Source organism: Gobio gobio (assembly GCF_949357685.1).
Source record: "Gobio gobio genome assembly, chromosome: 24".
In the NCBI taxonomy this organism is placed as follows: domain Eukaryota; kingdom Metazoa; phylum Chordata; class Actinopteri; order Cypriniformes; family Gobionidae; genus Gobio; species Gobio gobio.
In genome coordinates this window covers 8,232,433-8,245,942 of record NC_137120.1, presented here as the reverse complement: position 1 = coordinate 8,245,942, position 13,510 = coordinate 8,232,433, and the positions used below count along the sequence as shown (strand labels likewise).

The 13,510-nt window shown below is 38.4% G+C and overlaps 1 protein-coding gene across 1 annotated transcript; it reads right to left on the bottom strand.

The window, feature by feature from the left end:
• Positions 1-1,607: 1,607 nt before the first annotated feature.
• On the bottom strand, positions 1,608-8,355 carry LOC307120285 (SLAM family member 5-like). The gene is made up of 6 exons (XM_079807250.1): positions 8,246-8,355; positions 7,397-7,717; positions 6,898-7,242; positions 6,123-6,263; positions 4,571-4,623; positions 1,608-2,583 (listed from the first exon to the last, which is right to left on the bottom strand). The coding sequence occupies exons 1-6, from the start codon at positions 8,292-8,294 to the stop codon at positions 2,518-2,520; spliced, it is 975 nt and encodes a 324-aa protein (XP_079663376.1). The 5' UTR covers positions 8,295-8,355; the 3' UTR covers positions 1,608-2,517.
• Between the last annotated feature and the right edge of the window lie 5,155 nt (positions 8,356-13,510).

Here is a 13,510-nt window from a genome sequence, read left to right as displayed (position 1 = left end):
CAGATTTATACTGGATTTAGTACATTTATTTTTGACAAAATAGTGAAAAAAATGTTTTTTTTTACACTTTCCCATTCATTTTCAATGTGGGGTCAATCTGACCCAGAGGGACTTAAAAAACCTTTAGAACAACCAAATCAAGCCCAGATTTTTTGTGCATGTTTAGATGGATTATTTAGGAAAAGTCACAGAGTCTCATGGCCCTGAGATGAAGGGAACACTTTTTAAAAATGGAGGAAAAGTCCAGTGGGGTCAGCTGGACCCCAAGGGACGATTAAGGGTTAAAATATATTAAGCCTTAAAGTTCTGCATAAATAAGGGCGTGGCCACTTGAGTGACAGGTGGATTGCCACTATGCTTGAGCATTTCAGCAACCAGGCACCGCATCTCCACCCACATCCCGCCTCTTTGCCCATTTTCAGTGGTGACGCACTGCCAAAATGGCAACGGTTGGCTTTAGGTTTCAAAAATGCTCTTGAGAAACCTACAGGTGACGTCACGGACACAACGTCCATATATTTTTACAGTCTATGTTGAAGAATCAGCTGTTGATCTATCAGAACCTGTAGAATTGACGTCAACTGATCGTGTACCTGAAAGTATTGTTTTTTTAGTCCCTTTCAAAACTCGCCCCTTTCTTATAAAATCAGAAATTACAAATGTGATCAGGAAAAAATAAAATCTAAATCTAAATTTTGAAAATATTAATCTAACACCTCTAACACAGGCCCACTTGGCTCACCTTGCATCTCAAACCTTGAGCCAGGTCTACCTGTCGATCAAACACCCGGCAAAGGGTGAAATGCTAATTCACAATATAAATGTATTTGAGATATGACACACATTTTTGCCAAAAAGGTCTATTATTTTACCGCCCCTAATGTGCAACAGCTGAAGTCAGGAGTCAGTCTGGATAAAGCAAACCTGCAGTGTCTCGGTGTGCTGGCATTATTTATTCTGTGGCATTATGGCTTATCTTTCTGGACGTCAAAAGTTTGCGATTATCAACAGAGAAGTTCATTTAGTGTCACATGTTAGGTTTTATTATTGTGTAGTCCTTTGATGAACTTCAATTGAATACAGTAATAAAAGTGTATCATCACTCTGCCCATCTCTCCACAAGCCGTCACGTTCACATGGCGTTATATACAAGCTAGGTTTTTGTAGACATCCATAAATCCGAGTTCAAGTTTTTTTTGTGTAGAAGTTGGAAATCATGACTTTCAGAGTTGAAATGACCACATAAATACCCATCAGTGTGTAAACAGTCCTGCACGGTTTCAGCCTTATCAGACGTAAAGTATCCCTTTTGACTAGCAAACAACCACCCAGAACACCCTAACCACAGAGTAGGGTACAGTAGCCTACTAAAAACACCTTATCTAGAGCTGCTGTTGTTTCCGTTGTGTGTTGTGTGTGTTTCCCCGTCGGTTGAAGGAGTTTTAATATTGACTCATCAGACCTACAGCTCATGTGAACGCCTACAAAGACAAACACACTGTCACAACTGAGAAAAATGGCATTGTTGTTAAAACTACTACTTTGACAAAATGTGTAGTTTGTTGGCAGTGTTGTTAGTTATCATCTGCATTAAAGCATAAATATCACAGCAGAAATTTCATTTATTCTTAAAATGACTCAGACATTGACAAAAACAGGGTGTATTCTTTATCAAATAAAAAGGTGTGATATCTAGAATAGCTCTTAAAATAACTCTAGAGCTGGAAATACTGCACAGCTTTTCTGCAGGATCACAGCATGTGTGTGCAATACAAGTCAATACAATACAAGTCAAGTCATGATGCATATGCAATAAAAGTTTGATATTCTCATACCTACAGTTTGACATGAGACCACCTTTGTTGTCAAACATCAGAATGAATGGGTTCAGTGTTTTAGTAATAATGCTGTTTTGTGTAAAGCAGTTAAAATGATTGGCAGAAGTTAAACTTTTAACATTGTGGTGGAAGGAATGGAAAAACACCTTTCAACCGCATGCTACTGACACATCAAGATATACTGTATATGCATGAACCAACCACAAACCTCCAGACATACGCTTATGCAAAAGATGTTTGTCCTGCAAACAGATCAAACCCATGTACTAATGTAATTTTACATTATCATTTTTGATTATGAGAAAGCAAAGTGAAAGTGAAAGTGGTCTAACAGAAAACAAAATAGTTTTGAGATTCAGCCAGATCCGGTACGTGTGGAATCCACAGATGTGGGCCGGATCTGGACCGACACAATGTTGCTGTCTGGGTTAGAAGTCATTGAATTGCAAAGTAAAGTCTTTAGGAGAACATTTCATTAGTCCATCTCTCGTCACACTTCAAAACCCCGGAATGATCCTTCTGTATGTCTGCTGGGATTTCCTGAAATTATTTTCTTTCAGAATTTGTGCTAAATTCAGTCGCTACATGTGGTGATTCTCAATCCCAAAACACAACCACAGACCAAAGGTTCGTAGAGAAAGCTGGATCTGGGATTCAGAAAAAGGTTTAAGTTCGATCATCAACTCATGGCGACAGATACATACACTACATCTTCCTCTTCCACATCATCCTCTGCTTTTATTTTCTGTAAAGCAAAATATAATAATAATGAAAAATCTTACTAAACATGTATTTATATGGAAGATTATCCGAAGCTTGTTTCTGCCACGGAATAAAAATTAAAAAGGTAATTGCAATTTTTTTATCTCACATTATATATATTTTTTTGTACAGTATCTCACAATTCAGACTTTTCCTCTCAGATTTGCCAGTTTGTATCTCATAATTTTTTTCTCGGAATTCTAAAGTAGATCTCATATATACACCGATCAGGCATAACATTATGACCGGTAAAGTGAATAACACTGATTATCTCTTCATCACGGCTCCTGTTAATGGGTGGGATATATTAGGCAGCAAGTGAACATTTTGTCCTCAAAGTTGAGTGAGTTTGACAAGGGCCAAATTGGGATGGTTAGATTGGGAGGGTCAGAGCATCTCCAAAACTGCAGCTCATGTGGGGTGTTTAGCTTCTAACAACTTTGAGGACAAAATGTTCACTTGCTGCCAAATATATCCCACCCATTAACAGGAGCCGTGATGAAGAGATCATCAGTGTTATTCACTTCACCTGTGTGTGTATATTTTTTTATTCACTGTGGAATAAAAAATTAAAAAGGTAATTGTGACTTTTTTCTTACAATTCTCTTTTTTTCCGCAATTGCGAGTTTATATCTTGCAATTCTGAGAATAAAAAAGTCTGAATTGCAAGATATAAACTCGCAATTGTGAGAAAAAAACCAGGGAGAGCTAATGAACTAGAACAGAAACAGATGTGGGATTAATTAGAAACTATGGAAACCAATGCGCAGGAACACAGGCAAAACGAAACCAAAACACCCTGAAACTATATCCCTGACAACTGGTAATATAACAGCCTGAGTTAATGCCATCAGTGGTTCTGCTTCAATGCTCAAATGTAACACTGGACATTAAGGTGGCCCAAAATAGTTGCAAATTGTCTCTCTTTTAAAGGCTATATTTTTGTTTCTCTTCTAACTTGACATGGCATGTATGTATGTGAGATTCTGAAGTTCAGTAAAAATTTTCGATTTTTATTAAAATATAAATGTTTCAGTTGTAATCTTTTAAACAGGTATCTGAAATAAACTAAGTGCAGTGTAGAGTTGTCAAAAATCAATACTGAAATATCTAAAACGCTTCCAGTACTGACACACAAACCCGCCTCCTCTCACTCACTCGTTTCATTTGCTCTGGATGTATATAGTTGCTGTTACAGGGCTTCAATTTCACCGTGGGATTGCACGTTTTGCACATAATTTTACTCCTACCGCCTCTCAGTACTACATTGAGTTGTTTTCGCTGCTTATTGCGCTTAAACAGTCAAACACACACAAAATAATGTCAAAATGCCGGTCTCCAGGTAAACACAGTCAGTTATGTTTTTAGTGAATGTAAACAGTTGCACATGTGTAACAGTATAATGGATCCATGCGTCAGGTCTTAAAGTGACAGCAGCCTAATATACCTGCAGACAAATTATGAGATAATATTAAAAATATCTATATGGTAGCTTTTCTTTATGGTATCAATGTCAAAAAGTTGTGGCCAGTGAAAATGCTGAGTGGCAAGTGACTTTGGAAAACCACTAGCCACTGTGGCCGGTGAGCAAAAACTTCATGTCAAGCCCTGGTGACAAGCACACACGTCTTAAGCTTGGTACAAATTCCACAAGAACAAAGAAATTTGTTCGTTTTCTAGAGGTGGTAAGAACAAAGTTTGTTCTCGCCCGGACATTCCATACTTCCCGAAAAAAGCAGATGCCGTTTCTCTGCATTAACCCCACCCACTTTACATTTCTAACAATAGTTCTCGGACACCCACAAGAAAAAAGTTCTGCTCAGATGATTTGTCGAGAACAAGCTGTGAGAACTCCCAAACCAAGGTTGTGAGAACTTTTTTCTCTGTTCTTGCGGAGTATGTAATGGCCTTAAATCTGACTCATCACTGAAATGACAAAGACAACATAAAATAGGAATATTTGATCTTACCGATTTATGTGCTTTTCTTTTGTAGAATGTTGGCTCAGCGTAAGTGATCTCTTCTGCACAACAGTAATAATAGATTCATTAGAACAATAAAACTATCTTTGCTAGATCTGTTTCTTTACAACTTATGTGTTATTAGGGCAGTCAAGTTGATTTATTATTGAATTAATGCAGATTTGCATTTTTGTTTTCATGTAGATTGAGAAATGTACTAGGGAAACATTCAGTGATATTATATTGGTCTTGCGCAGCAGAAGGTCTGGACTCTATCGCAGCTTTCATTGGTCAAGGACCGCCCAAGAGGATGTTTGACTGACATTTAACGCAACCGATCACAGTTTGTTTTGTTCCACGTCATGTTTAGGGCCTTGAAAATGTAAAGTCGATGCCTCTACAATAACGGACCGGCGTCGTGCATCTATAAATGATTAATTCAAGAACATTGTGCAAGTTTACTAGAACAATGAAGCCGCGAACTTCACATACTTTTGAAAACCTAGCATTTCGTTGATCGTGGTAAGCGCTCATTGTCACAGTTGTAAACACAACGGCGTTCTTCTTCGACTAGGGAGTTTGGCATCAGGGCATTTGTTTCCAGGCGGACCGTTAAAGAACGCGACACACACGTCTCATGGACATCCTGTAGAATTCAACCAATCAGATGACGACTTCGAAACTCCTGAAGTGTGTCCAGATAAGTGCCATATGCATCAGACGTTTAGCCTAGAAATCTAGACGCACCCTAGCGGCAGAAAATGTATTTTGCCGCGAGTGTAGTCTAGCAACTCTCGGTAGACCTGAGAGCTGGAAAAACCAAACTCTGGTAGGGCCAATCACAGCGTGTGTAGAGTCGGTGGGCGGGCTTAACATAATGATGGCACGTCACGGCAAAGTTGCATAGGTTCTGAGTGCTACTAGTAAATAAAGAAGCTGATAAACAGCGGCCTTTTGAATCGGCTTTGGCCGCGACTCTGGAAGACTTGGAGTTCAGCTTTTCTTTGAGAAAAGAACAAAGAACGGCACTGAAGACATTGTTAAGAAAATATGATATGTTCGAAGTTTTGCCGACCGGATATGGCGAAAGTCTATCAACTAACGTTAGCTCACCTTCTTCTTCTCTCTGGTTGGTTGTGGTGCTTATGGTGCTATCCAATTGCGTGCAGAGGGAATTTGAAAGACAACCATTTATTCCGCCCCTCGGATTGAGCCCTGTCAATGGTGAGTTTCCAGACCCAACATCTTGATGTGGGTCTGGCTTGTCAGGCTATCAGACGTTCAGCCAACAGTCGTGGGTGTGACAGCTGAGGCTGAGACTAATATTATATAGACATGGACATGTATTTTGATGAGTGTAATAATTGCCAAATTGAATAACTTATATAACATTTTCACACATTAATTTGATTTCGTACCATAAAAAGGAACTATAGGACATTAGGACATTCTCAAAAACTATGAGAATAACTGTGATTAAGTATTAGAGCTTGATTACAATTTAGAGTGCACATTTAAAGTATACATTTTATAACACTTTAAAATCATAGGTTACACTTGCCTTTGTCAATTTTTCTACATTTCCTGCAGATGCAGAAAATCCCAAATCCTGCAACAATCAACAGAGATCCAGCAGCAGAAGCAGCAGAGATCAACACTATCAGAGAGACTGGAGGAGGAGAAGGAGACTGTTCGTCCAGTTCTGTAATGATGAAGAAACAAGTGATTACATCAGTCTGATCTACAAGATCAGGTCAGTAAATAAACAGACATATCAGTAGTGTTGGGAAGGTTACTTTGAAAAATGTAATAAATTACAGATTACAGGTTAACCAAATGTAATAGTAGTGCAACTATTTCAATTACTTTATTAAAGTAATGTAACTGATTACATTTGTTACTAAATTTCCAGCTCTAGAATGCATTTTAATCACTAGCCATGGTGGCAACTCTAAGAGGGTTGTAGCCTAAAGTTTTCAGTGGCAATGTGGATTGATGCCAGACGTGGTGCGATGCAAATTCAAACAAGAGAACCAATCAAAAGCACCTGAATAGCATCGCTTTACTAAATGGCTATATCTAATTCCAAAACAGGCAAATCAACAAATTAATAGCCTATTATTCAACATATCCTACCTTTTTACAGAAACTATTCAGATGTAACCCCCATTGTAATCGTTAACATTTTCATAAGTAACTGTAATTAAATTTTTTTTTTAATTCTCAGTAACTGTAACTGATTACATTTAAATTTATTTTGTAATTAGATTACATAATCTAGGTACATGTAATTAGTTACTCCCCAACACTGCATATCAGTATATATGCTGCCATACCTGCACATGTGTGACAGAGTTGAGTGATGTTGGGATGTCTGGTCTGGTTGCTGATGGGATTGTTAAGCACACAGCTGTAGGTGTTTTTATCCTGATATTCCACCTCCAGAGGTAGAGAGAGACTGAGATCAGACACACTGATGCTGGACAATAAACTGTTTCCTTTGTACCAGGAGAGAGTCACATGACTCACATTCAACACTGAACACACCAGTGAACAATTTGAGGATGATGATGATGATGATGATGATGATGATGATGATGATGATGATGATGATGATGATGATGATGATGATGATGATGATGATGAACAGTCTCTGGTAATGTTAGGAATAGGCAGATGAGCTGGAAAACATCAGAGAATAAACAGAGATATAGGTCAATCTAATAAGCAATCTTATTTTCGGTTCAATGTGTTGAGTGAGTCTTTATAAGGTTTGTCATCTCAAACTATAAATGAGTAAACTTTACATTATGTAAAATAAGAATCTCTACTCACCGTAGACAGAAACACTGAAGGATTTTGATGATGTTTTCACTCCCATTTTCTGTAGTTTATAATCTCCAGCATGTTCAGTTGTGATGTGTGTGATGGTCAGAGATCCAGTTTGATCGTCCAGCTTCAGTCTGTCTCTGAATCTCCCATCAGGAACATCATCAGATGTGGAGAACACTCCTTCAGTTTTACTTAAATGAGCTATTAGAGAGTTTTCAGCTCCATATTTCCACACTATGTCATCGTCTTCCTGTATTTCAGTAACATCAGTGTTTAGAGTGACAGAATCTCCCTCCATCACTGACACTGACTCACCAAACACACCTGATGAACAAACAGAAAATAAAATGTTTCACAGATAAAGGTTCCTGGAATCAACTGTAATTGGTAACCTTTACATTTAAATTGTAAAACAGCCGCATATACACATAGGAATGATATTCATTAACAAACAGATGTGTGAACCAATAATTTAAACTTTATGGCTGGCGAGGATTTCCATTTTCATTTGAACGTTCATTTAAAACTCAAAAAACAAAAATACCTGACTTTTGAAAGCAACTGAGTATTACTAAGCCTCCATTAGCTTTAGTTTATTTTTATTTTTAGAAATCACCATTACTTTTCTGTGATTTTTATGAAATGTTAATAGCCATTGAAAATTATTAAAATTCATATACATTGCCATGCCTTTTCTATAAGCACAACTTAAAAATTCCCTAAACAGAGATCACAAACTGAAACCTGAATCCAAAGTAGATCTCACAATAATGTCTCATGAAAATGTAATTTCGCAGTAGCTTATTGCTCTTAAACTGAAGAATGAAGCCGTAAAATGCTTTTATAACTTACCTATCAGACGGCAGCAGCACAAAAAGAACAAAACAAACATGTGAAACATTTTCTTTAAGTGTCTGAACTATCCACCAACAGCACTCAAACTGCATCTGATGTGTGAATCTGAATCCTCCCCCGACAGAGCCCCTCTTATAGTTCACGCACACACTCTCTGAACAAGTATGAGTTATATGATATATAAAGTATAATATATATGGTTATAAAATATGTGTGTTTTTCTGTCTCTTATTACTGTTTGAAGACTTTATGGCAGAAAACAAGAATTACTAATTCTTTATCATTTAACATTGATATAGATTTTTTTAATTGCCTGGCTGTTATAAACATGTAAGTAGAAGAATATTGAATGAATCACAATGAATTTAATGACAACAGAACTTATTGCTATTAAAATAGTTATTATAGCTCGATTATCAATTGTTGATTGTTATGTTTGGCAAAATGAAAAAGTTGAAACGCCCACCATCTCACATTATCAGTTTTACATCTGACTCTTCGGCTTCATCAGTCAAACTGAAACCTGCTTTGGTCTCAGAAATGTGGTTTGATCTGCTGAGTGAACAAACAGCGTGTGAATGTAGTTTGTAGGTGAAGAAGTTCTTCCTGTCCTGCTATTTATTAACCTCACAGCCTGACTTCCTCTCTTGACAGAACGGATGTACACTGAAATGAAATACTGAAGCAAGCTGATGTTTGAAAAGGAGAGTTACAGGTCAGAAATCAAACATGATTCTTACCCATAATGCATCATTGATCACACACACAGATTGACAACTCACAACCAGTTAATTTAACCTGTAACAATTTGTACAAGCTCATTAAAGGTATAGTTCACCCAAAAATGCAAATTCTGTCATAATTTACTCACCCCCAAGTTGTTCCAAACCTGTATTTGTTTCGTTGTTCTGCTGAACACAAAAGAAGATATTTTGAAGAATGTTTTTAACCAAGCAGATAGAGCAACCATTGACTACCATAGTAGGGAAAAAAAAGAATATGGTAGTGAATGGTTGCTCTATCTGCTTTGTTACAAACATTCTTCAAAATATCTTCTTTTGTGTTCAGCAGAACAAAGAAACTCATACGGGTTTGGAAAAACTTAAGGGGGAGTAAATGTTGACAGAATTAGCATTTTTGGGTGAACTATCCCTTTAATGATACAAGCTCCGAACCACGGATTCAAAACAAACAAAAACTTTTAGGCAGTGGCTATTTGCCATTTGAAAATAGTGATATATCCTATTTTCACCATGTAAAAGTAGCAGTTCTTTGCAATATGTGTAAATAGTAATTAGATGCTATTGGTGTAATTAGATGCTATATAGTGTAAATGATTATTAAAATTATTAAATGAATGCTGCCAAATGGGACAATAAAAGCCCTCCCTACACCTACCCCTAACCCTAACCCTACCCAATAAATGCTTTTATTATTATTAAACATTTTGTTAGGCACTTTATTTCCACATTTTCTTCATATTTATTGATACATGATGGGGAAAGCGAGCTTGGCAAAATGCGGATTCAAACTTGGGTTGATCGCATCAAAACCTATAGTTTCATGAAGCTTATGCTCTACTGACTACACCACTGAAGACGTTAAAACAAGCACATCTTTGTTAATCTTGTGTGGCCCAACCAGGCAGTGTTGGACAGAGCTAGTGTAAAAAGCCGACAAGGCACGCTATTTGCGCTTGGTGTAAATTGACACTCCGAAAATTTTAAAGCATCACAAAGCAGTGTCTTTGAAAGCAAAAACAATGATACAAGGGTGGCCATGGCCGTAGCTGGGGTATCTGGGGCCCCGATGCAGGTTGTTGCTGTGGGCCCCCTTAAAGGGTAACTAAACCCTAAACCAACTTTTTTTAGTTAATGATCTGTAATACTGGGGCTTTATTAATGCTGTTCATTGATTCGAGTAAATGATTTGACATTTGAGTATAAAGTGTTTTAATTCTATAAAATATGGTGTAAAACCGCCAAAGTGCTGCCCTCTTAGGGTTGAACGGTGGCTACTGCAGTTGAATTTTCCTATTGGACGTTGTGGTACATCGTGACGTAGGATGGTACTTCCAACGGCTCACTATCCGCACCCCTGGCACGAGCTCACCACGCCCTCAGAAATGTTTCCCCCAATCACATGATGAGAACGGCTTCACTCCAGTATGAACTGTCATGTTACATGAAGTAGAAACATTATGAATGAAACTGACTTGACACTTGCTTTAACATTGTAATGAAGAAAAAACGGTTAAATAATGCAGTTGTCAGTACACGTCAGGCTTTTCTTGCGATATTATTGCCGCCCGTCATGTGTACAGATAATTTTCATACATGAGACGCGCTTTCAAACCCTGACACGCAAGTGGTTGCCGCGGATGCAGATAGATTAGGTCAGTTTTCTTGCACGGCTGCTTCATTAGCATCGTCAGCATCGGGAGTTAACGCAGTTTGAGCAGCGGCTCGCATTGATAAGGCTCTGGGTCTTTGTCTACAGAATCCACCCTCCTCCACTTCAGGTGAAGGTAGGAGAAATGACCGCTCAGTTGCAAAGCTGGCGTCAGTCCAGTCATTCTCCATCTTTGCGACTCGCGAGTCAGACAGCTGTCAATCAATCCGTCACTGCGGGTCTCAGGAGCACGCCCTCCGCTCAGTCCCGCCCTCGGTTCGTCCCCTCTGTCTCCGCTGAGCTCTGCCCACTTTTCCAGCATTTTTCAAAATTTGCCAGTGGGTGGAGTTAAGCTCTGAGCAGGGGTTTAGTTACCCTTTAAAGGGGTCATGAACTGGCTTTTAAATTTTTTTTATACTGTTGTCTGAGGTCAACTTATTGCGTTCGCGTGTTTTTACATTCAAAAACATCATAATGAATAAGTAAAAGGCTATTTTCTGCCATGGTTTTGAGGCTCTCTGAAGACACGCTCAGTTTTGATGGGCGTGCCGCACTAAAGACTTGGAAGTAAACACCCACGGCTAGGATTGAATAAGATTTGCATATTTAATGAGCTTCTGCTCCCCTTGTCAGTGACAGCGTGTGGCAAACGGCAACCGGAATGAATCCCGCCCGCCCGATCGATGAATGTAACCACGAACCACACACACACACACACACACACGTACGTGGGCGCGTGCGCCCTTCAAATATTGAGTCAAGAGAGTGAACAACGCACATCAAACATCGTCACTTCGACGTCTTTGTTGAAAAGACGTCCACTGGGAGCCAGAATTCAAGTTTTTATGACGTCTTTTGAACGTCCAATATTGCATCTCTAGAAGGTAAAATTTAGTTCAAATGTGGTCATTGTGGACGTATTTTCAACATCTGCAACTTAATGCAGACTCATTTTAGACATCATTTATAATGCTTCTGGGCCAAATAAACAGTCACATGTTACAGTTACAGTAACATTCTGTTCTTGCATGGATGTTTTAAATGTTCAGGTAAAATTATTTCATTTTTCCAGTATCCTATAGCGAGTAAGTCAACACTTTTTGACTCAAAAATTATGAGTGACAGATGTCATACTTAATTTAGTTATCACTGTGACATTTTTCTATTGGGTTGACAGTGAAATGTGTTAAAAGAATTGTGCATCTTGGCAAGTGTATATAAGATAAATACAAATAACAAATACAAATACAACTACACTCTAAAAAAATAAAAAGTTTTATATGGCACCAAAAATGGTTCTTGGCTCGTAATCATAGGGGAACCTTTTTTAGTGCTATATAGCACCAATTTTGGTGCTTCAGTGGTTCTTCAGTGGTTCTTCAGAGGTTCTTCAGAGGTTCTTCACCGGTTCTTTGACTAATGTGCTATACGTATCACCTCTGAAAAACCGCTGAAGAACCACTGAAGCACCAAAATTGGTGCTATATAGCACTAAAAAAGGTTCCCCTATGATTGCGAGCCTTTTTTTTTTTTTGAGTGTATAGCCAACATTTTAGATTAGTTATCAACAATCTCTCCATCTCTCTTTCCTTGGGGGATTTAGATGTTGAGACTCTGGAAACGAGATCCAAATGCGGTATCATGCATCATAACGGAAAGTCCCGCTCATCTCTACTCCCAAGTTTTACTTTCGATTGGCCTTTTAAAGTGGAAGAGTCAGAGATTTTTATTTCACAGAATCTGCATTTACATTGCCGGGTAAAAAGAAAATGACGATTCTCTTTATTTTGCTCTCAGTGTCTTTGTTTGTTCTTGACCAAGGTAAAATGTTTTTTTTTATGTTTATACAAGCTCTTTTACGATGGATATGGCGCGCAGTTTGCATTGTGTTGTGCTTGCGGTAAAACAAATTTTGTTAGTTACAAACACTCTTAGGAACAACTAATGGGACGCAGATTCATTTTTGTGGTTTCAGCTCTTATCACTTTACATTCGATTGATCTCTTCAGATTTGTCTCAGAATTGTATACAGTCGCGTGGTGAATTCAGCTTAAAACACAAACAGTCGACCATGTTAACTGCATGACGAGGTAATCAATCCACCCGTGGGGGACACCCACACTTTTCCCGGTGAGAGGGTTCAACACCCACACTTTTTCTGCAGTTTTCCCGCAGTTTTGCACAAACGCTTTAGGGATGCCACAATTCTCATTATAATATTGAACCGTTCGGTACAGCATTCACGGTTCAATAAGCGCTTGTGAATTGCGTTGTTTTTTTTCTTTTGTTTTTGCAGTGTGCCTGTGAGTCTACGCGCTGATATGAGCAAATATCCAATCACTATACACAGTGCTAGACACGCTTGCAATGCTGGTGTCAGAGAGTTATAGCCTACTCACAGAGCACTAGTTGTTTACAATCACGAAAGTTCATTATTTGCATGCGTTTTAAAGCCTTGCCGGTTATTCGCATGCTTATACACCGTTTTAAGGCGCAGAGCGCGCGCACTAAACGCCTGTCAAACACGTGATTACTGGACTTAAGACTACCACTTACTGTGCTAATACAGTCAAATACACACAACGTTAACATAAACACAGTCGGTTATGTGCAATGTGAAAGTACATTTGCGTGTGTCTGTATATTAGATGCACGTCTTAAATTGACAGCAGTGCAGCCTATAGTGAACACGCTGTCCTTAAAGGGACAGTTCACCTCTAAAATGATGTCATTATTTACTCACTCTACTGTTGTTCCAAACCTGTATTCATTTCTTCTGTTGAACACAGACAGCTGATGGTAGCCATTGGCTTCCATATCATTTCCTACTATGGGGACTTTAATGTTAATAAAACTACAAAAGACATAGAA

Bases quoted from the DNA above. Each gene is read 5' to 3' on its own strand.
- LOC307120285 (XM_079807250.1), bottom strand. From the start codon at position 8,294: ATGTTTCACATGTTTGTTTTGTTCTTTTTGTGCTGCTGCCGTCTGATA. The intron at 6,264-6,897 runs GTATGGCAGCAT...TCATCATTACAG, and splicing joins ACTCTGTCACACATGTGCAG to AACTGGACGAACAGTCTCCT. The intron at 4,624-6,122 runs GCAAGTGTAACC...ACTGTTGTGCAG, and splicing joins ATGTAGAAAAATTGACAAAG to AAGAGATCACTTACGCTGAG.